Here is a 27215-nt window from a genome sequence, read left to right as displayed (position 1 = left end):
CCCCGCTCCCAGGCCTCGCAGTCCATCTGCAGAAATAATGACTACAGCGAGAGGTCGGAGGTGACCTGCAGCGGGGGTCCAGGCGGGCGCCGACGAGCGCTACGCCGGCCTGTGTCCGCGCGGATGTAGGGCTGGTTCCGTAGATCTGGCGGAGGAGAAGAGAGACATTTACTTTTCCAGGGGTCTGCCCAGAGTTGGGACACCACACCAGGGCACAGACCTCACCCCTCCAGGTTGTGCGCAAGTGGGAGGGAGCCTGTTTGTTTATCAGACCTCTGTCCAACACACCCCAGCCCCGTGCCTGGCCCAGGGGAGGGCAGCACGACTCAGACCCCCCAGGAGCCCGCAGGGCTGTGAGTCAGCCACTGGGATCCGAGGCCGGGCTGGTGGGTACCTGGGGGCTAGAGGGGGATCTCCTCTCCCAGGCTGGCCTCATAGAGGAGCCTGGACGTCCTCTTGCCAGTGCGAGCAGTGAAGGGCACCATCTTGAGCACTGAGGATTGGAAGGAAGGAGCCAGGAGAGAAAGGAAAAAGGGGAAAAGACAGAAAAAGTAGCAAAGAGGCAGTGAGGCAGACAGATCCCGACCCCCCCCAGGGTTGGGGGGTGGATGGAAGACAGCGTAGGACAGATCGAGGACAGGACAGCCCCTGCCAAGCCCCCACCTGTGATGATATCTTCAATGGCCCCATCACGATCACTCTCATAGATGAGTGGCTCTTTCTGCTGCTTCCGCTTCAGCTCAGAGATGAGGTCCATCTGTTGCCGCCGGACCTTGGGAGGGGACTGGGGGGGAGGGCGAGGGTATATAACTCCAGCTCCAGGATCCCCTGCCCTCCTGTGCCACTAAACCCTAGACCACCTGCCTGGTCCCCCACAATAAGAACAGCTGGCATGAGGAAAAAGAAAACATTCCCCACCACAGGCTACAGAGGCATCCTGGCCTTGGGCAGGGTCGGTCCATAAAAACGAAGGTATGGAGGAGAACCAGATGAAGATCTTCATCTTCTGGGATGAAGATAACGAGCATCAGCTTTGCTAGATCCCAGTACCAAGTTCAGCAATAGTTGCCTACCTTGGGTGCTTGGGGCTCCCCTTTCCCCGCGATGTCGGTGCCTGCCTCCTGGGCAGCTGCTTCTTTCTTCCACTGTTCCACCTCCTGCTCGGCTTTCTGAGGAGCCAAGGTGGGTGTGCATGAGGGGAGTCATCCCTTCCCTAGTCCACTTCCAGCAGAAATAGCTCCCACCCCTCCCACTGTCCGTGTGGAGAGGCTGCAATGCCCCGCATGGGTCCCAGCCTGCCCATCAAACAAACATACCTTATAGGCTTTGATGAAGCGACTAAAGAGGGAGAAGAACATGGAGGGGGATGTGGTCTTGGGGTTCTCTCCGAAGTATTCCACCACAGACTCGTAGGCTTCCTGTGGGCACAGGCTGTCAACCCCACCAGCCCAGACCCCTCGGGTCCTGACTACTGCTCTGTACCCGCTAAGACACTGGCCACTTCATCTCTTCTCCTCTAGGCAGGTGGCTGCTCCCTCCTGCCCCATCCCCTAAGGCAGTCTTGCTGGGTCACAGGGCTCCAGGCCTTGGCTACACAACCCTACCTAGGTGGTCCTTTGCCCCCACCCCAGCCTCCCCGCCTCCCTGGCTGGGGCCAGCCCCAGTCCACCTGAGCTGTCTTGCTGTCTGCCAGCAGCTTATCCATGACTGGTGAGTTGACCCTCAGGAACTCCTTGAGCACCACACAGTCATCCTGCCTCACAAACTCCCGCTGGGTCAACTCCAGGCCTCGCTGCAGGGAGCGGACATCCCCCAGCACGCTGTCCAGGGACACTGAGTGGGACAGTAGAGAAGCAAAGAATCAGAGAGGCAGCATTCCTGTCCCATGACATTCTGAGCTCCCCTGGCTCTCTCCCAACCTGTATCCGCCCCCCACCCCATACCTGAGCCGGCCTTGTCCAGAAAGTGGAGGTCACTGTGGAAACCTGTGAGCTGTGGGTACTTTTCAGCAATGACCTTCACCAGGTAATGCAGCAGTGTCTGCTTGCGGTCCGTCGACTTCATCTCCAACAGCTGCAATGAGGACCTGCTGTAAGCCACACGCCCCCAGCCATCCCCCATCCCGAAGGTCAGGGGGCCCCCTCCTTCCCCCGCTCCTTACCGCATCCAGACTCTGGAGTCGGAAGCCATAGGCTGCTCCACGCTTGCTGCTGTTCATGTAGTTGCCAAAAGCCAGGACGATCTGCAAGAGGTGGGACAGGTGGGTGGTGGGGAGCTCAGTTGGGTGCCGGGGCTGAGGAAACCCCCTAAAGTATAAATGACACAAGAAGACAAGGTGGACAGGAACAAGCCCTACACTCAGCAGCCACCACACTCCTGCATGGATGCCTCAGGTCCGTGACGCACGTAGACACGTGTTTAACACATGTGCACAACTAGCACCATAGCACACGCAGTTTGGTCATCTGCTGTGCTATGCTTGGTCACTCAGTCATGTCCGACTCTTTTCAACCCCATGGACTATAGCCCCCCAGGCTTCTCTGCCCCTGGAATTTTCCCAGGCAAGAACATTGGAGCAGGTTGCCATTTCCTACTCCAGGGGATCTTCCTGACTCTGGAATCAAACCCACGTCTCTTGCATTTCCTGCATTGGCAGGCAGATTCTTTACCACCTAGCCACCTATTCCTACTCAAATCTGTGCTGCCCACACCTCATCTGAGGCTGTGGGGTCAATGCCCCTCTCAGTCATTTCTATTGGTTCTCAGACAATAGAAGGCTCTGCTAATGAACCCTCAGGCAGGGTGTGAGATGGGCTGTTGGAATGTGGCCCCAACCCCACCTTAGCATTGTCATCCTAAGCCTGGACACAGCACCACCAAAAACTGTAAACACCACCAACAACAAAACAACAAACAAAGCTACTGTGACCGCCACCACCACCAAAAGTGAGAAGTGAGAACCTTACAGTGGGTGCAGCCCAGGGTCACAGGGCAGGGCCTGGGTCTTCCTCTCACACAACTCAGAACACACAAGCCATCACGGGTGGTCTCTGCCTCCTAGACCCTTGCCCTAGGGTCTCACCTCCAGGATCTGGCGGAGTTTGTCCGAGGACTTGATGGACATTGAGGCTGCAATGATGGCATTCAGTTGCTGGGGGCGGGATGGGGAAGGCATGGTAAGTTGGGGCAGGAGCGAGGGGGAAGCTGGTAGGAGGCTCCAGAACTCTCAGATGCCCTCTTGGAGACCAGGCTGCCAGCTGCCTCCTCCCCCATCCCAGCCCAGGCCGCACCACCCTGCCAGCCCGCGCACACCGGCATGAGCATCTGGGCAGTATCTGGGAAGTTGCCCAGGAAGGTGAGCGTGTTCATGCGTTCGGGCAGGCGGGGGATGCGGCTGAAGCGCAGCATGAAGCGGTCCTCCTCTGACAGCTCCTCTATCGGTCGCTGCTCCCGCTCGAAACGGGTGATGAGGCTGCGCTCATACTCTGTGGGCAGGAAGCGGGTCAGCAGCTCCAGGAAGTCCAGGCCAAGGGTCTGCAGGTCATACCTGTGAGGGGAGGGGTCAGCATCACTCCACACCCACCAGTACTTGAGAGCAGGACTACCCCTACCCCATCACTTGATTGAATAAATGAACTCAAATATTTGCTGTTACCAACAGCTTAAGAGAATAAAAGATAAGAGTCAGAGGAAGATGGAAGCTAGGAAGCCCGGAAACCCAGACATATATCAGTGGCAGATACCCAAGCTGTAAATGCCTGAGCTGAGTGCAAGAAAGCAAGAAGACAAAAGAAACATCTCCACCTGGGCATGGAATCACAGTATGACCTGAGTTTTCTTAACCTGAAAATGGGAACAGTTTCCTCCTCTACCCTCTGACCAGCGTTGGTATGAACTTGATGGATTCTGTCCCATAGCTGGGACTCTTTTACTAGGATCTGCCCAACAACCTCGTCCTAGCAGAAGGGCTGGGCTTCCCACAAGCCCAGGGCAGAGGTACTCACGTCTCGATTGCCTGGCAGATGCGATCTGCCCCCAGGTTGCCCTTGCGCAGGGTGATGGCCAGGTTCTTGGCCCGGTTGGCCTCGATGAGTGTGGCTTTGCTGGGGGCCTTCTGGGCTGCTTTACTCTTGAGAGCACTAAGGTCTACGCTGGGACCTTGGGACTTAGTCTTGAACTGCTCCTCGAAGTCACTCATGTCCAGCTCCTGGGGATGCAGGGAGAGGAGGTGGCACTGGGTGGGGCCGGGGTCTGGTGCGATCCTGGCTGAACATTGCGCTCTGTGCCAGAGCCATCTACCCAGCCCTGACCAAACCATCAGCAGAGAAACAAACCAGTCAGTACTCCACCTGATCACAGGCCTTGATGGGGGAAATGAGGGAAGCAGATGAAGCAAGAGCAGCACCCCACCCAGGGGACCTAGACTCCAAGCCATTTCAGCTGAAGGAAGAGCTCAACTCGCCAGAGTTGAACATAGAAAAAGGACATTCAGACAGGGGGACAGCATGAGCAACGGCTGGGATGCAACAGTACACATCCCTTTTAGAAAACTGAAAGTGAGGCCCTGGGTGTCTGTGGAAAGGTGGTGAGCGAGGGGCCTGAGAGGAGGAGAGAGGGGCCAGGCTTAGGGGAGGTTGAGCCCCTCTACAGGGATGGAGGGAAAGCCTCCAGGGGAATCAGGATACACTTTCTACTAGAAGCACTAAACCAGTTTGGTTTAACCCCCATTCCTGGGCCTCCATGCCCTCCTCTGTAAAATGGGTAGAGGAAGTGACCACCCCCCATGCCCAGCATGACCCAGGCAGCCCTCTCCTCCTTCAGTGCCCACACCGGCAGCAAGGCAGAGCCATACTCACCTGTAGCACCTTCTCATCATTGAGTTCAGTGAAGACAGTGCCTGTGATCTGGTTGGGTTTCAGGGCTACCCAGTTTAAGAGTGGCATTCTGAACTTGGTCTGGATGGGTTTCTTGGCCTTCACTCCTGAGACAAGAGGGAGTGGGCACTGGGGCAGTAGGTGGTGGGATGGCTGGAAGGAGCCCCACCCGGGCCCAACGAGGGCAGACAAGGCAAGCTGGAGGCCGCAGGAGGCCCACCGACAGAAGGTTCTGGAGGGCAATGAAGCCAGAGGCGCCCCCTCCCCCCGACCAACCTCCCTTCCCTTGACCCTCTGCCCTGGGCAATCCACTCACCTGGGCCCATCTCTGAGCCAGGCCCTGCTTGAGCATCAGAGGGACCTCCCGGAGGCGGCGGGGGCGGCGGAGGAACCTGCCCGTCCTCGCCGGGAGGCGGCGGGGGCGGCGGGGGGCGGGGGCGGCTGGTCGCCTGGCAGCGGCGGCGGGGGCGGGGGCTCGGGGCTGCCTGGGAGGGGCGGGGCCAGAGGGGGCGCCAGGAGTGGGGCTTCCTGCTGGGAGGGGAGACCAAGCTGTGGGGGCAGCGGCGGTGGGGGTGGAGGTGGGGGTGGAGGTGGCGGTGGCGGTGCCGCTCCAGGAGCCGGCTCTGCTACAGATGGGAGTTCCGAGGCTAGAACCGGGGAAGGGGCGGGAAGAAGGTGGCATCAATTTCGCCTCCCCGCCCTGCGCAGGCGCACTGGGCCCTTCGCGGTCCATCTGCACCTGAGCCACGCCCGCAACCAAAACCTACCTCTTCCACCTCTCCCGGCCTGAGTCGTCCCCAGGCTCCCCCTGTACCCCGCCCCCATTCCTACCCGCCTCCCCCGCCAGCTTGAAGCTCTTGCACACCTGAGCTGGGGGAGCCGGTGGGCGCCCCCGGAGTCGGGGCATCACTGCCGCTCGGAGTTGCCACAGCGACCGGGAGAATCTCGATGGAGACCGCATCCCCGGGCCCCCTCAGGATACGGATTAACCCCTTCTCCTCCAGCTCTTCCACCTTCAGCTCTAGGGCCGACGGCCGCGCCGGGGCAGGGGCAGGCACTTTCTCGGGCTCAGAGGAACGTCTGGAGGTGCCCATAGGGGTCGACTCGCTGAAGCGCTCCTGCGAGCCCCGGGGGAGGGGTTAAGAACCACGGGCAAGCCTGGCACGGAGCCCCCATTCTCTTGCCGGGGTGGGAGGACGTGTCAAGCCTAGAAGCCCCCAGATGGTCTGTTCTTGGGAGCCCGGGCCACCCCTTGTTCCCGCCCAACCCACTTCCCCGCAACCTCACCCGCAGGGTCTCCGACTCCTTTCGGGCCTGGCTTAGCTGCTTCTCCAGCTCCGCGATCTTGGCCATGGACTCGTTCTCCGCGTCCCGAAGCCGCTCTGTGAGCTGTGGCACCAGCAAATGGTGAGCTCCCACCCGCAGCCGGGCATTGGCACGGTCACGGAGGGGGTGGCACCAGGCGTGCTTGCCTGGAGGGCTGGGGGAGGCTTCCGGATGTGCTTAGCCCTGGGGGAGCCTGGCACTTGAACCCAAGTAGGGGCAGTCCTGAGAGCACTAAAGTTTTCTCAGGAGGGGGAACCACAACACCACTGATGAAGGAGGTAGATGGAGAGGAGACTGATCTGGCAGGGGGCCCCGGGCACCCAGCTCCACCCAAATCAGGCCTGGTGTCTGAGCCCCTGGAGGAGAGGGGACCTGCCTTCCTCAGAGGTCCAGCCCAGGGGAGGATCTCAATGAACATTCATTGAGAGAGACACCCAAAGGATTCAGGTCAAACTCAGCGGGCCCCCCCACGCACACCTAGAACCGGTGCCTGATATCAGTGCCGGGGGCTCTGCGGGCCTGCTCTCTGCCAGCTCAGGGGCAGCTCTCACCAGGGCCACCTGCTCCTGCAGCTCCTCCATGTGCTCCAGCACAGCATTCTTGGTCTCAGTGTCCTCCAGCAGTGCGCCCACGTCAAAGATGTTGTCCAGGTAGGCCTGAATCTGCACCTGCAGCTTGTCGCTCTCCGTGAGCCGAAGCCTCTGTCCCCCGGACGGAAGGTGCAGGGTAAGGCCTGGTATGAGGGGTCTTTCCAATACCACCCCCATCACCACCAGAGCCAAGACAAAGGGGCCTGAGATATAGCCCACTTTTGGGTTGGGGTGGTTTTTTTTTTTTTTTGGTTTTTTTTTTTTGAGATATAATTTATATACCATAAAATTCACTCTTTTAAAGTGTACAATTCAGTAATTTTTAGTATATTCACAAGGTTGTGCAAACGTTCACCGCTACCTAATTCCAGAACATCACCCCCAAAAGAAACCCTGTCCCCAATAGCAACCACTCCCCCATCCTCTCCTCTTCTAGCCCCTGGCAACCACCAATCTTTCTATCTCTACTGGACTTACCTATGACAGACATTTCATTTTAGGGAATCATACAATATATGGCTTTTGTGTCTGGCTTCTTTCACTGAGCATAATAGCATAAAGTTTTCAAGGCCCATCCCTATTGTACCATGTATCAGTACTTTGTTCTTTTTTGTGGCTGAATAATATTCCATGGGATGGACATATCACCCTAGCCTGCTTTTCACTTTTTGTTGATTCTGGGTTTCAAAAATCCAGTTCCAAAGGCCCTGCTCATCTTGGGAAGCCTCACAAAGAAATCAGAGGAAAGCTACAGCTTGTCTGCTCAGGCCGAACCAGGAAGTACCAAGCCCCTCTGCCCACCCTCCCCAGAGCAAAGAACTCTCCCATGACCCAGACGCATACAGCAAGAGCCAGTTCCTGCTTTGGCTCAGAATCTCTGTGCTCCCCATTGTGTCAGGGCCTCCCAGAGCCTGTTCTAGAGCTTACAACGGCTCTGTGGTCTGGGTGCCTATTTTGCAGCAAGTATCTCTCTACACATTTATAGTCTTTATTATTTCTGTGGTTCTCCTATTTTATAGATGCTAACCACTGAGGCATAATCTGCAGCAGGCAAGTGGTTAAGTCCCCAGGGTTGGGGCTGGGGTTGGGGTGGGGGGGTGCAGGGCTAACCTCCAAGTACAGGTCCAGGCCCAGGTGAGTGAACTCATATTGCAGGAAGACACGGAAGTTCATGTTCTCCACTGAATGTACCACAATGTTGATGAATTGCATGCAGGCCACCTGCGGGGGTGGGGGGGCAGTGAGCAGGTCTATGATCCTCTTGGTGGGGGGTTCTCAGTGACTTCCACCCCCGAGTTTATCCCCAAGTCCCCCACCCTTGCTCTGTTTCTCACCCCACTAATCAGGCTGTGTCCCATACATATTTTCCCCCACATCCCTTTCTCCCAGCCTCCCTCCTGCTGACATCCACCCCTCCTCCACAACCACTCCGTCCTCATACTTGGCAGGTGCTTAGCCCAGATCCCAGATATCAGGCTCCTAGCTGCTCCTGGCACCCGAGGGTAGCCCAGCCCAGGCCTGAGCTCACCATGAAGTCGATGTTGCTGTCCTCGTTCCGGAAATATTCCATTAGCTTTTCAAAGCGGTGCTGCTCTCCACATACCTGGGTGGGAGGAATGCTGTCACTGAGGTCCCAGTGACGTACCACCTAAGCCGTCTTCCAGCTGCCCACCCCCTTAGGCCTCTATGGGCTCCTCTCAGATTAAATCTAAATCAGGCCACATCATTCTCCTGCTCAAAACCTCTCGTCCCTCTTGATCTCTCACGGCCCTCCCCAACACTGACTCCATTCTGGCCACTCTGGCATCCTAGTACATTCCTACCTCAGGGCCTTTGCACTTGCTATTCCATTTGCCTGATGAGCTCTTACTGAAGACAGCCACCACACCAATCCCTCACTCCCCTCCCAGCTTTGCTCACATCTCACCTTCTCCATGAGTCTTCCCTGACTACCCAGCAACCTCCCAGTTCCCCCTCCCTCTACAGCCTCCCTGGCTTTTTTCCCCCAGAATATTTATCATTCTCTGACACCATGTAATCTGCTTATTTATTGTATCACTGATGATCTGTCTTCCCCTGCCTCCTTTGTTCCTTTTGTTCACTAATGTATCCCAACTGCCCACTCAACTGCCCACTCTGTGCCTGACACATAGCAGGCCCTCGATAAATATCCATTCAAGGAATGCATGACCGTATGCTGCCTTATGCATCATACTCTCATGCAGTTACTTCTGGTTAACTAGCCTGTTAACCAGAGTCAGTGACTCTGAGATGTATGGATCAAGGCCAGTTTGGATCTGGCAACTGAAGGTCAGAGGTTCAGCAAGTCCCCGTAGTTGTCCCTGTCACCCCAGACAGTGCCCCTGTGTGACCCTGTACCTTCCCTTTAGATGAGGAAACCACCCCCCCCAAATACCTACCCAGCATCTCTAGCTGCCCCCAGCAGAGGCCACACCTACCAGCAACAGGGCTCTAAGCAAGGTGGGGGCTCCATTACCTCCTTGAAGTTGTCAAAGGCAGAAAGGATGATATCATGTCCTCCCCGCACCAGACAAACAGCCGCCAGCAGCTCCAACACCAGGGCCTTGGTTCTGGGGAGAGAAGAGGCAGGTGGTCCCTGGAGAACAGGCAGGCCCCATGGCAAAGGTGGACGTGGGCCTGGCTAGGGAGGAGGACAGGGAAGCTGATGGGCAGTGGTCCTGAGAACTGGGGGACTGAGTAGGTGAGGGGTTAAGTAGGAGGAGAATCTAGACACGGAGAAAGATTAGGGGCCGGACCTCACCTGGGGTTCTTGTTGTTGAGACTCAGAGCAATCTCATTGACACAGGCTGGGTGGTTCATGACGAGGCTGAAGCCGGACTAGGAAGAAAGGAGAGGTCAGCTCCTCTGGGCAGACCCCAGGACTGCCAGCACCCTCCCGTCCCGTACCTCCAGCATGGTGAGCACCATGTCATTCAGGTATCTAAGTGCCTTAGGAAGTTGTGTTTTTTTTGGCCAGGTGGTTTGTAGGATCTTGGTTTCCTGACCAGGGATGGAACCTGGGGCCCCAGAACTAAGAGCACGGATTCCTAACCACTGGACCATCAGGGAATTCCCAGGAAGTTCTTTATATCCAACCATAGCCTCTTCAGTGGCAGCCAAAGCCTGGCCCCTTTTTTAAAATACCTTTGTCTGTTCAAAAACCATCTTGGACACAGTGAGTCCTGAGAGGCCCGCTGACTGAGGAAGGACTGGGTTCACCAATCACCCCTCCAAACAAAATAACCCAGAGGCTGCTCTCCTGTGGATGTCTGGCCTTTCTTGATGGGGGTGCCTATGCCCCCATGTAAGGTATGTCCACACCCCTAGCCATGTCCAGGGTATTCTAGGTGACCTGGCTAGGAGGGGACAGAAATCTGTGCTTCTCCTCTTAAGACTCAAGCTAACAGCCCGTCCCCAGGATTCCACTGGGGACAGGGTGGGGGACAGTTGGTCCCAGAACCCCAGCAGTTTAGGCAGTCCCCAGGGAGGATAGTCAGTGCCCAGGCCCCAGGCCCGCTGGCCAACCTGGTAGTTCATGATGGCACGCAGACACATGATGCAGACGTGGACGTCATCCTTCTGGCTGACGATGCGGGAATTCCTCAGGGCCTTCTTGCTGTGGGCCGGGGTCAACCTGGGTGGGTGGGGAGGAGGCAGCAAGGATCAGAATCCCAAACCCTTCCTGTTCCCCCCACCACTCAGATGGTTTCCTGCCCACCCAACCAAAGAGCCCGGCTGAAGGCAGGAAGTCCTCCTCAGTCCTTAGGCCTGGCGCTTGGCATTTTGGGGGGATTTTAAGGGGGGTGTCAGGGAAGTAGACCCCTAACAGTGACCTGGTGGCATTAAAAAGAGTTGCTGTATCATGGGGACTTAATATATGGAGAGCCTATAGAAGGCAAAGACCTCCAAAGCTTGTAAACTGCAATGAAGATGATCTCCACAAGGTGGCGCTCATGGCCACATGGGTTTATCTTCCATCTTGCGAATTCAGACTGCCTTGGGTCAAATTGCAGCTCAGGGTTTGCAAGGTAAATTACTTAATCTCCTTGGGCCTGTTTCCTCTTTTGTAAAATAATAATGCTAATAACAGCACCTTCCTGATAAGGTTGTTGGGACTATGAAATGAGTTTAGAACAGTGCCTGGCACAAAGTAAGTGCTATATGAGTGTGCTCACTGATTCTTTGATAAAAGATAGGTGATTTTTCCCCCTTGTCACAACCACCAAACTTCCACATCAGGTCCTCAAGACAATTCTATCCCATCTCCAACATCAGTGGGAGACACCACTCCTCCCTCTGCCTGCCGCATTCCCATCATTGCTCAAATGCCTCTGAGTCTTTGCTCATGCTATTCCTTCTGCCTGGAATGCCCTTCCGCATGCCCACCACTGCCTGTAAAGCCTGCAAGACACAGTTCCAGTGTCATCTCTTCTGGGATGCCTTCCTCATGGCCCAGGCAGTGGCCACTTCCCTACTTAGAGCTCACAGTCATACCTCCATGACAGCCTGTCACACACTGTCCCCTCCTAGATGGAAGACTCCCAAGGGCAGTGTCATCTGTCACCTGAGCACCTACCAGCATGCCTGGTACATAGTAAATGCCTGGTACATAGTAAATGCTAAAAAATGTTTGTTGAATGGATGAACAAAGAAATTGGGGAGGGCTTCCCCAGTGGCTCAGTGGTAAAGAATCTGCCTGCCAATGCAAGAGACAAAGGAGACTCGAGTTCGATCTCTGATCTGGGAAGATCCCACATGCTGTGGAGCAACTAAGCCACAACTACTGAACCTGTGCCCTAGAGCCCACGAGTCACAACTACTGAGCCCAAGCACCCCAGAGTCCGTGCTCTGCAACAAGAGACGCCCCTGCAGTGAGAAGCCCACACTGCAATGAAGAATAGCCCCTACTCTCATCAACTAGAGAAAAGCCCATGCAGCGACAAAGACCCAGCACAGCCAAAAATAAATAAATAAAAACTATTAAAAAATTTAAAAATGGGGAGCAGGGGTGGACTTCCTTGCTGGTCCAGGGGTTGAGACTCTGTGTTCCTAATGCAAGGGACCCGGGTTCAACTCCTGGTCAGGGAACTAGATCCCACATGCTATAACGAAGACCTGCCACAGCCAAATAAATAAAAATTTTAAAAAGAAGAAGAAAGAAAGAAATATATTGTGAGAGTTTGGGTCTTAAGATGAAGTTGGTTTCCTGTCCCAGAGACGGAAGGGAGGCACCCGGGGTCCACACGAGGGTTCAGGGCCATCTCCCCTCTCCTGCCTTCCCAGCTGGATGTCTTAAGTTAGGGTAGGCTGACATATCCAAAGCAGCTGAATCCAGGGGTGTCACCTGAGTTGAACACCTCACCCAATCCCACCACCACCCTGGGAGCTGACCAGGCATGCACCAGCCCCTAGGCAGCTACGTACCGGGGAGAAGGGGGGCACCTGGAGGCCGCGTGGGAGAAAACAGGGGGTTAGACGAGTACAAGAGGGGTCCCCCTGACCCACAAACCCCCTCCTTATCCCACACCCCCCCTTAAATTCCAGCCTCTAAGTGCTCACCCCAAAGGCTTCTTAACACACCCATCTCCTGAGCCCTGTGTGAGGCCCTTACTCTGATCCCCGATGCCAGGCAGCCCTCCCACCACCTCCAGGGCCCAGGTGGAGCAGGCTGAGTACAGCGGTCAGGGGTGAAATCTCCATTCACCCCGCCCCTGCCACCCCAACCGAGGGGGCCCCACATACTTGATGGTCAGGTGGCGACTCTTGGTTGGGGGCGGCAAGGATGAGGGCGGGCCCTTGCTCAGATCTTCCACTGACTGCTCCAGCGGCTTGCTCTTCTCAGAGCCCGGGGCCCCATTGTCTGTGGCCTCCATATTGTACCTGCGGGGGTTAGACTGTGGATGGAGGCCAGCCCAGCAGGGCCCTTAGAGGGGCGCGGGGCACCGGGGGAGACTGCAGGAGAGGCTAGGGGCCGGAGGAGCAACAGCGTGTGTTCTTGACGCAGGACTGGCCCTAGTAGGTCCCAGCTGGCCGGCACAGGCCCCGTCCCTCCCCGTCCACAGCGGGCCTTCAGGAAGGGGCCTCGCTCGGGGTCCACTGCAGGGCTGCAGACTGGGCCCAGGGTGCGCTGTCTGGAAGTGGCCAAGGAGTGGGCGAGCGGCAGGAAGGTGTGGACTCAGGGGTGGCCTGAGGGCAGGGCCAGCTTACGCCACGGAGCACTGTGCGAATGCCAGGTACTCGAGCAGCACGTCCAGGCCGCGGTTCTCCTCGTTCAGGAATTCCTGCACCCATCTGCAGGACACAGGGCTCCCTGAGCATCGGCCAGGAGGGGGTGCCGACCCGAGTGGGCACAGCAAGGGGCCCCAGGGCCCTCCCCCCAGAAGACAGCAACCAGCCCCCGCCTCAGAAGACCCGGTGATGCCACGGGAGGATGCTAGGACTCGGGCAGGACCCACGGCCCAACCACGGCTCAAGGGACCAGTCAAAGTTGGGCAGGAAAGGAGGCAGGGGAGCTGTTCTGGACCCCCATCCTGGAGGGGTGGCCCACAGGCACAGCCTGGAGCGGGCATGGGGAGGATAGTAAGGGGCCCCCAGGGGCCCCCCGCTGGCAGAGCTCTCTCCCTCCCCCATCCTCCCCACGGAAATCCAAGCCCTCACTCACCCAATGTGGTTGGTCCTCAGAGAGATCTCCAGTTCCCGGAGCACCTGCGTGGACTCCTGAACTCGCCTCTTAAACTAGGAGCCAAAAACAGGGGGAGTCTGATGGGTGGGGCCCCGGGCCTCAGACAACAGGGCCCGGCCGCCCCCCACAACTGGCCTTTCACGCTCAGCCGCCCCCACCACCTCCACACAACTGCCTGGCAGAATAAGCATTCTCAGGCCATACGTACTCCACCTACACAAACACACAGGGTGTACGCCACAGGGCCATGTGCAGACACAAAAGAGGCACACCAATGCCTCCTTACATGCACACACACACATACACGTAAACAAAGGATACTCACACATTCAAACATGAACACCCTGGGTACCCACACACATGTGCACATCCATTAACAAGTATAGGGGGTACACAGACATAAGATACAAATCCACATACAGACACACGGGGTACACACACACACACACACACACACCCCTGTTTAAGGACTCGATACACATACATCCATATGTGGACACAGAAGGGCACACATAATACACACACACATCCATGCCTGGGCACACAGTGTGCCCACGTGTACGTATACACTACACAAATACATACAAGTGTACACATCAGAGCACAAACAGGAGCTGCAGAGGAACCCATAAAAGTGCACACCCAGGGCACTTGCAGTCCCGTGTATATACACCCTCATCTGTGTGCCCACACAGGTCTGCAGAAGAGTTCACATGCACAGTTCCTCCAGCTGCCCCAGTGCTTGCAAAGTGCAGGGGAAGGGACAGAGCGGAAGAGGGGAACAAATACCCCAAGGTTGGGCATCCAGTCTGCTGCTACTTTTCGGCTGGCCCCACCGGTTTCCAGGTAGCTCTTCAGCTTCTGGATATAGGCTGCTGGGGGGTTCTTGACTTGAAACCGCTCCTGCAGAGATGGAGTGGGGTGTACTGGGTACCAGCCAGGGCCACCCCAGGGCAAATGGCCAGCCCTTGTCCCAAAGCCTCTTTCTCAGCTCTGATCTGAGGTCCCAGGCTGTCTTAAAACCCCCCACCTAGAATATCAAAGGCACAAACCCAAAGAATCCACCGGGCCACTTTAAGAGATCCCCGGTCCTGGGCCAGGCCATCCCTTTCCTTCATGGTCACAGCCTGGGTGCAGTGTGGAGGGGTCAGTGCTACCTTACACCCTACCCTGGCGGGGGAGACCCGGGTAGGCCAGTAGGTGGCACCCTCGCAGCCTGCTGCCCTCCCTGGGCCTCACCCCGGCCCAGAGCTGGGAATACAAGGCAGAAGAACAATCTGGAGGGGCCTGAGGAGGGGCCAGCACCTGGCAGGCTGGGGTTCCCTCCCCTAGGGCTCTGTCCCAGCTATCCTATAGGGACCTGTGTGTGTGAGTATCCAGTGCTCAACACAGCGGCCCCACCCAGGGCTCTAGGAGCCACTCAGACAAGAGGTGGAGGCCACACCAGAGTCCCCTGCCCAAAGGAGCTCCCTCCCTTCCCAAACCAGACCCCTCAGATATGCCTGCCACCACCCTCAACCCCTCACTTCTCCCAGGCCTCTATGTGCCCAACCTGAGATGCCGAGAAACAAAGACCCCTACCCCAGCCCCGAAACCTCCAGAGGCAGCTCCCCGCCCTCACCTCCCAGACTCCTGCCCTGCCAGCTCCTCCCATCCCAGTCCATTAGCTGGAGCCGAAGGCCCAGCCCTGGCTCCCAGGGGAGGCTCCCTGCTCCCCAAATCCCCACCCCCCAGCCTCCCTCCCTTGCTGAATCACTGCAGCAGCCAGGCCCCACCCCACCCCGGCTGTACAAGAGGGGTCCTAGCTGCTACCATGGACAGCGGCCCCACAGCCAGAGGGCCCGGGCAGCCAGCTTGAGCCAAGAAGGCAGCAAACCCAGACACCTGACTGAGCCCCGGGGAGCCAGCGGCTCTGGTCCCAGCTCTGCCGTCTGGGAGCTGGCTGACTTGGGAAGCGGCTTGATTGACTGCAGGTCCTCTGGACCCAAGGTCAAAGGAGGACAGGGATTCCTGACGCTCCTCCCCACCCCCCAAGGGGTGGAACAAAGATGTCCAACTCCGGGACTGCACCTGCTCTTCCCCAGCCCAGAGGCTGCTCCAGGAAGCTCAGCAGGAAGGATGGGGATGTGGGCCCAGCCGCACTGGCCTCTGCCCTGGGCCAGCCCCTGCCCCAGCTCTTCAGAGGGCAGATCCAGCCTGGTTCATGTCTCATCAGGTCCAGCTCATCAGGCCCATGTCTCATCAGGTCCAGCTCATCAGGCCCATGTCTCATCAGGCCCATGCCCAAGAGAACGGGATTCCACGCCCTCAGCACCCTCCCAGACACCATGCTGGCCCCTGGGCAGGGTCGTGACCCCGCAGCAGCGTGGCAGTGTCCCCTCCCCTACCCGTCCCAGCCTGGAGGGCAGGGCACCGGATGACAGGCAGGGCCTGTGCCCACCTGGTCACATATGAGCTCCCACTTCTTCTCGTTGTCATACTGGCTCAGCAGCTGGACCTTGTCCGGGGGCAAGTTCATGCAGTTCTGGGGAGGAAGACAACCAGGTGAAGAGGCTGAGTCTGGAGATCCAACATTCAGGGGAGGGGAGCCTGGGTGTCTTCAGGGGACCCCCTAGAGACCACTCCCTATCCCCATCTCACCCCTGGAGATAAGCAGAATTAGCCAAGGAGAACACCAAGGCCCAGACGTGGAACACCTCTCCGAAGGCCCAACAACTGGAAAGTGACACTGGGATTTGAACCTGAGCCTGCCTGACTCCGAGGCCTGAGTTCTGTCTGTCACTCCTGCAATGGAGGCAAGAGCGTGGGTTCTCAGCCTGACTTCCGGGGATCTCAGGCCCCTCTGGGCTCGTTTCCCCATGTGTGATAAGCACGTATCATCTCTTCTCCCATTTGGGTGGAAAGCTAACAGGGACCCATCTTCATTCAAGCCCAAGTGTGGCCAGGCGTGCGCCATGCTCTGTTCCCATGTGCCAACAGACACCACATGTGTTTAGTCCCAGCTCAGGGCGCCTGTGTCTCATGAGCACCACAAAGCCGCTTGCAAGGACAGCCCCCAACAGCCCCCAGCCCTTCCCAGCACCCTCCCGCCTCATCACTTCGGGACAGAAGGAGTTGGGGACAGGCCGAGGGGGATGAAGTCAGACAGGCAGGGAGTTCCCAGCAGGTGATCACCGCTGCAGGGCCCAGGGAGATTCCAGGGGAAGGCCACTCCATCACAGGAACCGGGGAGAGCAGGCAGCGCGCTGGGTCTGTGGCTCTGGTGGCCCAGGCTGGGACTCCCCTCCAGAACTAAGAAAGGTCAGCTGCTCTGCCCGGGCCCTCCTCCCCCAGCCACAGATGACAAGGCTGCAAGGCGGCTGCCAAGCCTCTCCCCACAGGACAAGCTTAGGGTCCCACCTAGGGCTATGGAATCACCAGGAACCACCAGCACCAGGGTCTTCCTGGGAAGCCCACCCCCCGGACTGTGAGTGTCTCCCTAATAGAACCAGGAGATAATGCCAGTTCACCTCATTTCAGTAAAACCCAGGTTTATTGAGGGTCTAATAGGTGTCAGGTCCCAAAAACAGTTCTGGCCCTCAAGGAGCTCAGAGTCTTGAGTGGTGATGTGGGAACCTTGGGGAGACCCAGCCCAGGATGGAGGAGCCCACCCCCACCACCCCACCATCCACGCTGATGGCTCAGACTACACATCCTCGGTCACGTGGCCCTGAGCAAATGCCACAGCTGGAGCAGAGACGGGGCCACACCCACACCCGAGGCTTCTCAGCCAGCTTCCTCTCTGGGGTGCTGCGTCTAATTCTGGGGCTCTGGCCAGATCGCACCCCCAAAATCACAGCTTTCGGTCAGCCCCAGACAACAGGAAGCTGGGTGCCCTTGGCCCCTGGTTGCCCAAGCTTTCCGGCCAGGGCCCCACTTGAGAGGCGAAACAGCCTGTCCACCCGGCCCCCTCCCCGAGCGGGAGTCTGGGGATGGGGCTACGTCATCCCTCTCCCCGTTGCGAAAGTGAGCCTGGATTGAGGAAACCGCCCCCGGTCTCATCTGCCACCCTCCCCCAACCTGGCGCCAAGGGCCTGGACCGCTCCTGCCCTCTGGAAGGGACTGCCCGCCCAGGAAAGGGGCCCTGGAGCCCAGACCAGGGTCCTACTGGCCGGAAGTCCTCCCTGGGCCCATCCTCTGTGTCTGTCTCTGTCTCTCTCCCTGGGCTCTCCTGATCCATCGTTCCACCCTACAGAGACCCAGGGTGGGGCAGAGCTGAGGTGGAGGGGGTGGGGGAGCCAAGACTGGACAGGGAGGAGGAAGCAGAGAGAAGGCAGGCAACGTCAGGGAACCTGGACTAGTGGCCAGCACAGAGGAAGGAGTTGGGGAGGGGGGAGGGGAAGGGTGCAGAGGAGTGGGGGAGGGCTTAGCAGCTTAGCCTTAGAGGGGATCGCTGCTTTCTGATAGGGGTCTTGGGGTTCCTCACCCACCCTGGGGACTTGTTGGCTCCTAGAGTGGCCCCAGCAGCACTTCTAGAGGCAGCAACTAATCCTCATAATGACTCCAACAATTGTGATGCCAGCTTTGCCTGAGGGCTGACCAGCCCTGCTCACAGAGGGCCGCCTCCCCCCATCCCTACCATTACTGGCCTCACTGTCACCTGTCCACTACAGGTTCAAGCACAGGTTGATGACCTGCCCAAGGTTAGGAAGCCAGGACGAGGGGAGCCAGGCTGCCTTTGAGCCCCAAGCTGACTGGGAACCAGCGCCCAGGTCCACTCCCCCACTTCCACCCCATGGCTATTACTGGGGAGGGGGAGGCCTCTGCTGGGCCAGCACACCCGTCCAGTGGTGGTGGAGGGGAAGGTACCCCTTTGCCCCTTCCCCACCTGGGCCTCCTCAGGCCCCCAGGCCTGCATTCCAGCCTGCCAGACGGGCTAAATTTAGGCTCGGAAATCAGAAATAGCTCTGACAGCGCTGAGCGCTAATTAGCAGCTGTTCCTTGGAGGTGCCCACCAAAAGAGACAGGTCCCCTGGGGAGCAGGAGAGGGGAACAGGTGATGCCACTTGCTCTGAGTGGGGTGAGGCCACCCTAGAAACATCGACAGACCACCAGACTTGGGGTCCTTAGTGAGGAGGCAGCAGGCAGCACCCCAGGGCTGGGAGCTGAGAGACAAGCAGGAGGTTGGCTGATGGTGCTCATATGAGGTAGGAAAGGATCGTGAAGTCCAGGTGTCTCTATGTGGGGGGAGACACCCACCTCCTGTGAGGGGAGGGGAGGGAGGCGGCTGTGTCGTGGAGGACCTGAGCTGGACTCAGGGGACCCACCTAGCCTGACTACTTCTCTGCCTCCTTCAGCCTCACTTTCCTTTTCCATAAAATGGGCACATTTCCCTCCTGCCTCAGACTCAGGGCTCCCAGGACCACCCGGTGAGGTGCCGTGTTTTGATGTAACAATACTCTACAGGGGCAAACCACGATGAAAAGACATGTCGCAGGTTGAGGGGTCGTGGGAGTCCACTGAAGCCCCCAAGGCGAGGGATGTGTGGAGGACAGAAGTTTGTGAAAAGAGCCGGATAAAGCGGACCTATCTCCAAAGCTCTGCCAAAAAACCAAACTGAGCCTTCAGCCCCCTCCCCCGCTGCTGTGAGGGCGACTCATCTCTCCAGGCGTGACCGTGACCCTGACTGAGAGAAGCTTCTATTAGAATGTGTGGGGGATCACTCGGCCTCCTTCCTGCCCCCCTCTCTGGGTGTCAGGGGGCCTCCAGCCCTGCACACTCAAGACCAGCCTCTTGGACGCCATCCCCAACTCCGCCTCCCTGACATCTTGGCAGGTGTCCCTGGAAACTGAAGGGGCTCCAGCTACATCTGGACACAGCCACACCCTCCGGTTTCACTTTCAGTTTGAGCTGAGACTCCATCCCGACACACCTGCCCACCCTTTCCCTAGGACGCCTAGCCCTTCAAGCCCCAGGATGCCCTTGAGCTTGGGCACCAGCCCAAATTCTCAGACCAGCCCCACAGGGATTCCACAGCCTGATGGATCCAGAAGCAAGCCCCCACTTCCCCATCCATCTCCCCCGCCCACCTCTATGTAGCCTCAACCTTGGTCTCAGGGCTGTCAGTGCAGCTCCAGAAACAATCGATTTTATCCACTTTTCAAAATTCTGGTACATAGATTTTCTAGGGCTCTTATAAGCAATCCAAGGCGTAGAGGAGGATGTGGGGTAACCTGGCCCTAGGATCAGGTGCTGAGAACCCCACAAAGCTAACAGCTTCTCCCATCGGGGTTGAAGGGTCCCCATGGCAGGACCAAGGGCAAGCAGGGTACCGCTCTTACCATTCAGGCTGGTAGGAGACTAACAACGGTGATGACAACAATAACTAATATTCCCTAAAGTAATCATACTCTGATTAAAAAATGATAATAATGAATATTCCTTCCAAACATTCACCCTATGCCATGTGACTTACATCTCAACAACAAGCTTACAAAGTATCGGGTTGGACAAAAAGTTCATCCAGGTTTTCCATAACAACTTACAGGAAAGCTTCAAACAAACTTTTTGGCCAACCCAATAGATACTATCCTAATCCCCATTTCACAAATGGGAAACTGAGGCCTGGAGCCATTAGGCCGCTTGCCCAAGGTGACCTCGAAGCCAGCTGGTTAAGAAGCCTCAGTTTCCTCGAAGAAGGAGCCCTCAGAGCAATGAGAAACGTGGGTCCCGGGCCCCCAAGGGTCTTCCTCAGACAGCCTGACCCCAGGGGCCTGTCTGAGGAACCAAGAACAGCCAGCCCCGTTTCCTGCCACCCAGCACCCTACATTTCCTGTTGTTGCCCACACAGAGCTCTTACTCACTGGGGAACCCCCCCCAGCACACCCTCTCTCAGAGGGAAGTGCAGGCCTCCCCACCCCCAATCCATATGCACACTACCGTTAGCTCAGCCGCTGCCCCACCCTCCAGGAGAGGTGGGCCCTCCCTCTCGTGGTTTCCGGCCACCAGCAGCTTTCGTCAAGGCCCCACTGTGGCTGACCTGGCAGCCTGCGATGGCAGGCAGGGCAGCCTGGCCTGCGGCGGTCAAAGACTAAAGATGGCACCTGTGGTTGGTCTTGAAGCTGGAGGTGGGGGAGGGAGGAGCAGGGTCTGGGCTCCTTCCTCCTCGAGGGGCCCCCGAGATGAAGAGGAGCAAATGGGTTCCAACATCCTTCCGTCCTCACGGCGGACAGTGTTTACCGAGTACTTGCTCTGTGTCAGGCATCGTGCTAAGCATCTATTTAATCCCCTCGATTCTATTTAATCCCTTCGAGGATCCTAGCAAGTACACACACGCTTTTGATTTTTTGGTCGCACTGCGTGGAATGCGGGATCTTAGTTCTCCAGCCAGGGACTGACCCCGCGCCCACTGCAGTGGAAGCGCAGAGTCTTAACCACAGAACCACCAGGGGAGTCCTTGACATATAACCATTTTTCTTATCTTTTTTACACATGAGGAAAACTGAAGCTCAGAGCGTGTGGGTAACCTGCTCAAGGTCACAGAGGTAGTAAGTGGCCAGGACGAAGCTCAAATCCTCAGCTTCATGACCCCAAAGCCCAAGGAAGCTCCTCCGCCTTTCCCATGAGTAACCCCTGCCCTTCTTAGAGGCTGGGAAGCCTAAGCCACCTCCCAGGGCTCCGTGTTCCCAGGAAAAATGCAGAGGTGGCCCGAGAGCAGCCCCACCTGTTCCTGCCCATTTCCCCCTTCCAGCTCTTGGCCAACTGGTCCCAGATGTCACTGTGAATCACGCCGACCACATCCCCGGGTCTCCAGGGGCAGCATGTGCCAGGCCTGCTTGCTGGGAATGGCATCCCACGGCCTCTGCCCAGCCCAGCCCAGCCTCTGACCACAGAGCCACAGCCCCACCGGGATCCTCCATGTGAGACCCCAGAGACAGGAGACACAGGGTCGGAGTGACCTCACAGCTCCATGCACCAAACTTCATCTGGCCCACCCCAGAGGAGGGACCAATCGAAAAGGCAGTGCCTTGGTTGCAGTCGACAGAATAACATACCCACGTTTGCCCTTCACCTCCAGTCCTAGTCCCCACAGGGAAGGGTCCAGCTAAAAGCAGGACTCCCAGCAGCCACACCCTGCTTCAGACTGTCCTGACCTCCCCACACAGCCTGGCCAGGTGCACACCACCTTGGGCACATGCTAAGGGCATCCCAGGGCGCCAGGCCCATCTGGTGAATTCCTCTCCTCTCAGATGCCAGCATCACTTGGCCTCCAGCACATCACAGCGCCTTCCCTTGATCCCTTTGCCCCAGGGCTACAGTCTCCTCCCTGCCCAGAAAGATTCAGGGATACCTTAGGCCAGACTGCAAACCTGGCACTTCCGGCAGGCCTTGGAAAGAGTGCCCTGCCGTCCCAAACCCTGACCCCTGCAGGGGAAGGCCTGAAGGGTCTGGAAGACACCCAGCGCTCAGCAGGGCGTAGGAGAGGCAAGAGCGCAGAGCTTGGCGGGCTGGTTTCCCACTATCGCAGCAGGCCCGTGTCTCTGGGCAGCCATCGCTCCTCCGCTGTTGCTAAGGCAGCAGGCGGAAACCCTGGCACAACCTGCTCTTTCTCCCCACTCCCATTTTAAGCCGGGGCACCCCTCTCTCTCACAGCCTCCCTGGAAAAAGAACCCCCGCCACCCATTCTTGCCTGGGAAAGAGGCTGCCCCTGGGGAAAGGGAAAACAAGCACCCTCAACTCCTGTCTAGCAGTGGGTCTGGTCGGAGCACCCCTAACCCACAAGAGGGCTCCCACTGCCAAAAGCCAAGCAGTAGTTTTGTATGGGATCCTACTCCCCACCCAGGAGGAAAGGGCTGAGCTTCAGTGATAGGAAGAGGTTCCCTGGGGACATGTGACTAGATCCCAAGGAGAAGGCTGTCTGTGCTTCCCCCATCCAGACTGGAGGATCCCTGGATGTGTGAGGCCCACCCCCTCAGCAGTCTGAGGTTCTCCTCTTAGATATTCACTGAGGACAGGACTCAGCTCTGGCCAAGGAGGCAGCGTTCAGATGGAGGATGTGCAGGGCTCAGTCGCTCAGTCATGTCTGACTCTTTGCAACCCCATAGACTGTAGCCCACCAGGCTCCTTGTTCCATAGAATCTTCCAGGCAAGAATACTGGACTGGGTTGCCATTTCCTACTCCAGTGGACACCTTCCAGACCAAGGGGTCAAACCCATGTCTCCTGCATTGGCAGGCGGATTTTTTACTACGGCGCCATGGAGGCACCTCCTGTAATCCTTGTTACTAGCCCTGTGTGTGTGTGTGTGTGTGTGTGTGTGTGTTAGTGGCTCAGTCGTGTCTGACTCTTTGCGACCCCATGGACTGTACCCTGCCAGGCTCCTCTGTCCAAGGGATTCTCCAGGCAAGAATACTGAAGTGGGTAGCCATTCCCTTCTCCAAGATCTCCAGGGATCTTCCCAACCCAGGGATCAAACCTAAGTTTCTCCCATTGCAGGCAGATTCTTTACCCTTGGGCCACACTAGGTTTAGCCAAATCCACAGCCCCAGCCAGCCTCAGGCAGGAGCCAAGGACTGTCACCCCAGGACACGGTGAGGAGTTAGAGAAGCCAGGTTCTTAGCCAAGAGACCTGGGGTTGGGTGTGTTCTGCTCATGCAAGACATGGGACAGGCTGATCCCTCCCAGGAAGAAGGGGGAAGTGTAAACACACTAAGGTTCCTGGGGGTTGGGAGGGGTGAGACCCAGTGGGTGCTGCTGCCCTAGATTTCCACCCAGCCACCACCTCTGTCTCCACCAAGACACCCTCAGACCCCTCTCTGGGCCTCCACTCTCCACGCCCTGGTTCTCAGGCACCCCAGTGGCATTCAGTGTCAGACTCAGCCAATCAGAGCAAAGGCAAAAAAAAAAAAATGCAAGCAGGGCAATCAAGTCCTACACAGGCATTACCCTTGACTTTTGGATTTTCCAGGGGTCTGAATTATTCACACAGCTCCTCCCCATCTCTTCTTGGTAACAGAGAACGCGCGGACTGGGGCCTGGGCCTCACCCCGAAAGCCCAAACCCCCATCCATAGACACTTAAGGGCAAAGACAGAATGGTGTCCCCCCATTCAGGCTGGCTGGGGTCCAGGGATCCATCACTAACTCAGACTCCCCCGATGGCCCCTTCTCCCCCTTCCAACTCTGCTCCGCTCCACTCAGCTTTGTGCAGCCATGGGTTTGGGGAAAGGGAAGCAGGTGGAGAGGTAGGGTACTAGGGGCCTAGCCTTGTGAGGTATCCTCCCTCTCCCCGCCTCCCTCTCTCCAAATCAAGCAAAGTGGATAGATCAGAGCCCACCCCCACCCCACAGCTCCTCCAATCCCTCCTAGGCTTTCTCCTGGGAGGGGGCAGCAGCCAAGATTTCCAGGAACTGTTAGGAGGGGCCATGCAGAGGATCTGGCAAGTAGGGCCTCACGGCAGGCCAGGGGAGGGGAAGTGATGTCAAGGCAGTGGAAGGGACGGCCACCGGCCTGCATGGCTCTGCTGCCTGCAGCTCCCTTGGGCCCCCACCCTCAGACCTGCAGTGCCAGCCTGCTCAGACTTGGAAGTGCCTCTGGGGAAATGCACGGCCTTATTTGCCTGTCACCCACGGTCTGGAGAGGGAGCTGACAGCAGACAGGCCACCAGGCAATTAGTTAGAGAAGGGAGCCTGGGACAGGGCTGGGGTAGGCAGAAGGAAGTGAGAATGAGGGGCCTATCGCCCTCCTTCTTCCACCGGGTCTTAGGGCACCCTGACTTAGCTCTGGAGCCCCCACCCACCAACTGCCTCCAGGTTCCGTCTGAGCTGGTGGTTTCCTCCCCGGTGGCCTAGTCCCCAAGCGCCCCCAATTTCGTGGAGCAGGTGACAGTGTGGGAGGGGGGCTTTCGGACTTTTGCTCCACCCCAAGCCAGAGCTACCAACCCATCCTGACCCCGCCCTTCCTAACCTGAATCCCTCCAGTGGGTGCAGGGGAGGCCCAAGAGAAGGACCCACAGACAAGCACTCCCTGACAGAGGGAGGGAGAAACACAGCCAGCACCTCCGCCTGACCTGACAACCCAGCTCCCAGCAGCTCAGACACCAGCAGATCAGGACCCCAAACACAAGCAGATGCTCCAGACTTGCACCCGGCAGCCTGGCCTGCGTGCAGAGGGAAAGGGGGTGCCCCCGGGACCCCACAGCACCGTCGAGCTCACAACTTCCTCACAGGACATTTTTGTTTAGACCTTTAGACCCAGAAGCTCTGGGGGAGGGGGTGTCTTGGGGAGGGAGGCTGGGCGATCGCAGAAGAAAGTTTTGGGGGGAGAGTGCTAAGTCACTCTGAAAGAAACCACGGTCACTCCCACCCCCCCGGAGGGGCCGCCGGGGATCTCCAAGCGGTACCTGAGCCCCCGGGGGCGGGGACGCCTGGCGAGCCCCTGTTACCCTACGCCCGAGCCGCGCGCACCGCGGGTCATACTCACCAGGACCCGGTTAAACCTCTCCTCCAGCTCTCCGGCCGCGGGCATGGGCTGCTTGGGCGCCGCGGGCTGCTTGGGGGCCAGCGCGGCGGGGCTCGCGGGCTGCTCCGCGCTGCCGGCCGCGTTGCCCATGGTGGTCCCCACCCAGTCGGCCAGGCGCCTCCAGCCTCGGAAATCCAGCTTTCCCGGGGAGGGCGGACAAGGCTCCTGGCCTGGGGGGGGGGGGGGGGCGAGGAGGGCTGCGGCTCTCGGCGGTGGCAGGGGTTCGGCGACGCGGGCGCTCGGATCAGCGGCGCGCAGGGACCGGGGCGCGGCGTCCCATCGGGGCGGCCCCGTCCGAGGAGCCGGGCGGCGAGCTGCGGGTGGGGGGAGGAAGTCAGGCTGCAGGCCGCCGGGGCCAGAGGGCTGGGCCGGGGGCAGGAAGCTGCGGCGCGGGCTCCCCCCTCGGCGATCTTCTAACTTCTGCTGTCTCTCCCCGTGCGCGCAAACCGCATTTCGGCGCCGCCGCTACGCACCCAGCCCCAGGGGGGCGGGCTGGAGGGAGGGGGCGGGCGCCGGGCGCCGGCCGGGGGTCCACCGCAGCCATCGCGCTGCAGAGAGGGGGCTACCGACCCGCTTCACCTGCCGCAGAGGGGGCGGCGGGCGCCTCTTCACCTGCCGGAGCGGGAGCGACAGAAGCGAGGCAGAGGCGGCGGCGCGCTCGGCGGCGCCTCCGGGTCCTAGAACCGCAGGCTCCTGCTAGCTCGGAACCGGGGGTACCTGCGGGGTCTGGGTGAAGGGGGTCACAGACCGGGGGACGAGGGGGGCAATCCTCGGAGTTGAGGACCGCCAGCACCTACGAGGGCGGCTTGGAAACCCATGACGCGGCGGAGCTGGTGCGCAAGGGCTGCGTCCTTCTCTCTGGTTCCCGCCGAAGAAGGTGGGAACCCCCTTCCAGGCCCCCCACCCCTTGTTTCTCTCCTCTGTTTAGCCCAGGACCGAGCTGAAGACCAGAGGGAACCATGGACAAATAAGAACACCAAAGCAGGGGTGGGGGGTGCAGATCCAGGCCAGTGGAGACCCCTGCGACCTGTTCCACTCTGAACCGACTCTGCGCCCGTGCCAGCATCCTCAGGGCCTTTAGAATGGAGGTGCCCATGGAAAAAGGCAGACTGACAGAGTCTGGAGACCATCAAGGCGGTCTCAAGGAGAAGCGCAGGGTTGGGGAACAAGAGGATTAAGGCCAGCATCCACGCTGGGAAAGAAGCAGGCACTGAAGAGAGGGGGGGAAAATCTTGACGCTGTCACCTCCAGGGATCTAACTAAAGTGGCCTCTCACTCACCTTGGCGAATGAGAGTCTCTGAAGTCTGGCAATTACAGCAGTACTTCCAGAGGTCTTCTTTCCGTCATCCTAACAATGACCAGGGAAGGTAGGTATTGATATCCTCATTTTAGAGGGGGAGATTGAGGCTCAGTGTGACTTGCCCAAAGACCTACAGTTAATAAAGAGCAGAAACAGGCCTCCTTTCTGTCCACCTGAAAAATCTCCAGTGCCTTGGCCTGGCCTTCTACTTGCCCTCTCATTCAGGATGGACCAGAGGATCAGAGAGTGTTCGGAGGTGGAGGGTAGAATCCTAGGTCTGGGCACAATCTCCAGCCTGAATGTGAGGCTTTTCTCTTTCAGGGGTCCCTCCTGCTCCCTACCTAATTTGTGGGGATTCTCAGTTGGTCCTTCCTTGCTCTGTCAAGGCATTGAGGACCGAGGACCCATTAATGAACCCTGGCTTTTCTCTAGGCCAGGCAGGAGCCATATATGTCCCCTCCCCTATAGCTTCCTCTTCCTTCTGCCCTCCTCCTCAGATTCAGAACCACTGAAGTTCAAGCAGGAGCTGGGAAATTTTATCTAATCTTAAGGAAGGCCGTGGAGTGAGCCAGCCCCTTCCCCCAGGCTGACTTGATTTGAACCTTTCTTCTGCCAAGGTCACAAGCACCTCTGGTGGGTGAGAGATGTGATCACTTATTTCATGTCCCAATCAGGGACCCATTAGGTCAGACAAAGCAAGATACTCCTTGAGCGTGTCGAGAAGGTGACGCTGTGTGCCCACTGCCCTCCGCTCCAGCCCAGAGCAAACCGCAGGCTTGCCCTTGGGTCCTTGCCCTTGAGATTACCTAGGACCTCTCTTTTTCTTTTCTTCTTCCTTCCTTCCTCTCTTTCTTTCACTCTGTCTCTTTCTATTTAAAGATTATAGTCCCCGATCTCTTCAATGGCTCTCTTTCCATTTAACAA

The 27215-nt window shown here is 58.1% G+C and overlaps 2 protein-coding genes across 2 annotated transcripts; one reads left to right on the top strand and one right to left on the bottom strand.

Annotated features, from left to right (window-relative positions):
- Positions 1–126: 126 nt before the first annotated feature.
- FMNL1 (formin like 1) lies at positions 127–25383 on the bottom strand. The gene is given in 28 exon segments (XM_043904880.1): positions 127–145; positions 395–493; positions 664–784; positions 1074–1169; positions 1317–1418; positions 1670–1833; positions 1944–2073; positions 2162–2242; positions 3083–3151; positions 3313–3547; positions 4005–4207; positions 4857–4981; positions 5191–5305; positions 5307–5521; positions 5740–5992; positions 6162–6263; positions 6752–6901; positions 7901–8011; positions 8319–8393; positions 9288–9381; positions 9573–9649; positions 10337–10445; positions 12554–12691; positions 13019–13102; positions 13473–13546; positions 14283–14396; positions 15934–16017; positions 24952–25383. Coding segments are annotated over 27 exon segments (3342 nt in total). The 5' UTR covers positions 25081–25383; the 3' UTR covers positions 127–145; positions 395–401.
- Positions 25079–26338, top strand: LOC122693248 (translation initiation factor IF-2-like). The gene is made up of 3 exons (XM_043900792.1): positions 25079–25095; positions 25142–25703; positions 25919–26338. Exons 1-3 carry the CDS (start codon positions 25079–25081, stop codon positions 26069–26071), a joined length of 732 nt encoding a protein of 243 aa, XP_043756727.1. The 3' UTR covers positions 26072–26338.
- The last annotated feature ends 877 nt before the right edge of the window (positions 26339–27215 follow it).

This window comes from Cervus elaphus, chromosome 5 (assembly GCF_910594005.1).
Source record: "Cervus elaphus chromosome 5, mCerEla1.1, whole genome shotgun sequence".
In the NCBI taxonomy this organism is placed as follows: domain Eukaryota; kingdom Metazoa; phylum Chordata; class Mammalia; order Artiodactyla; family Cervidae; genus Cervus; species Cervus elaphus.
The sequence above is the reverse complement of the archived record's forward strand: the minus strand, read 5'-3'. Positions and strand labels throughout refer to the sequence as shown.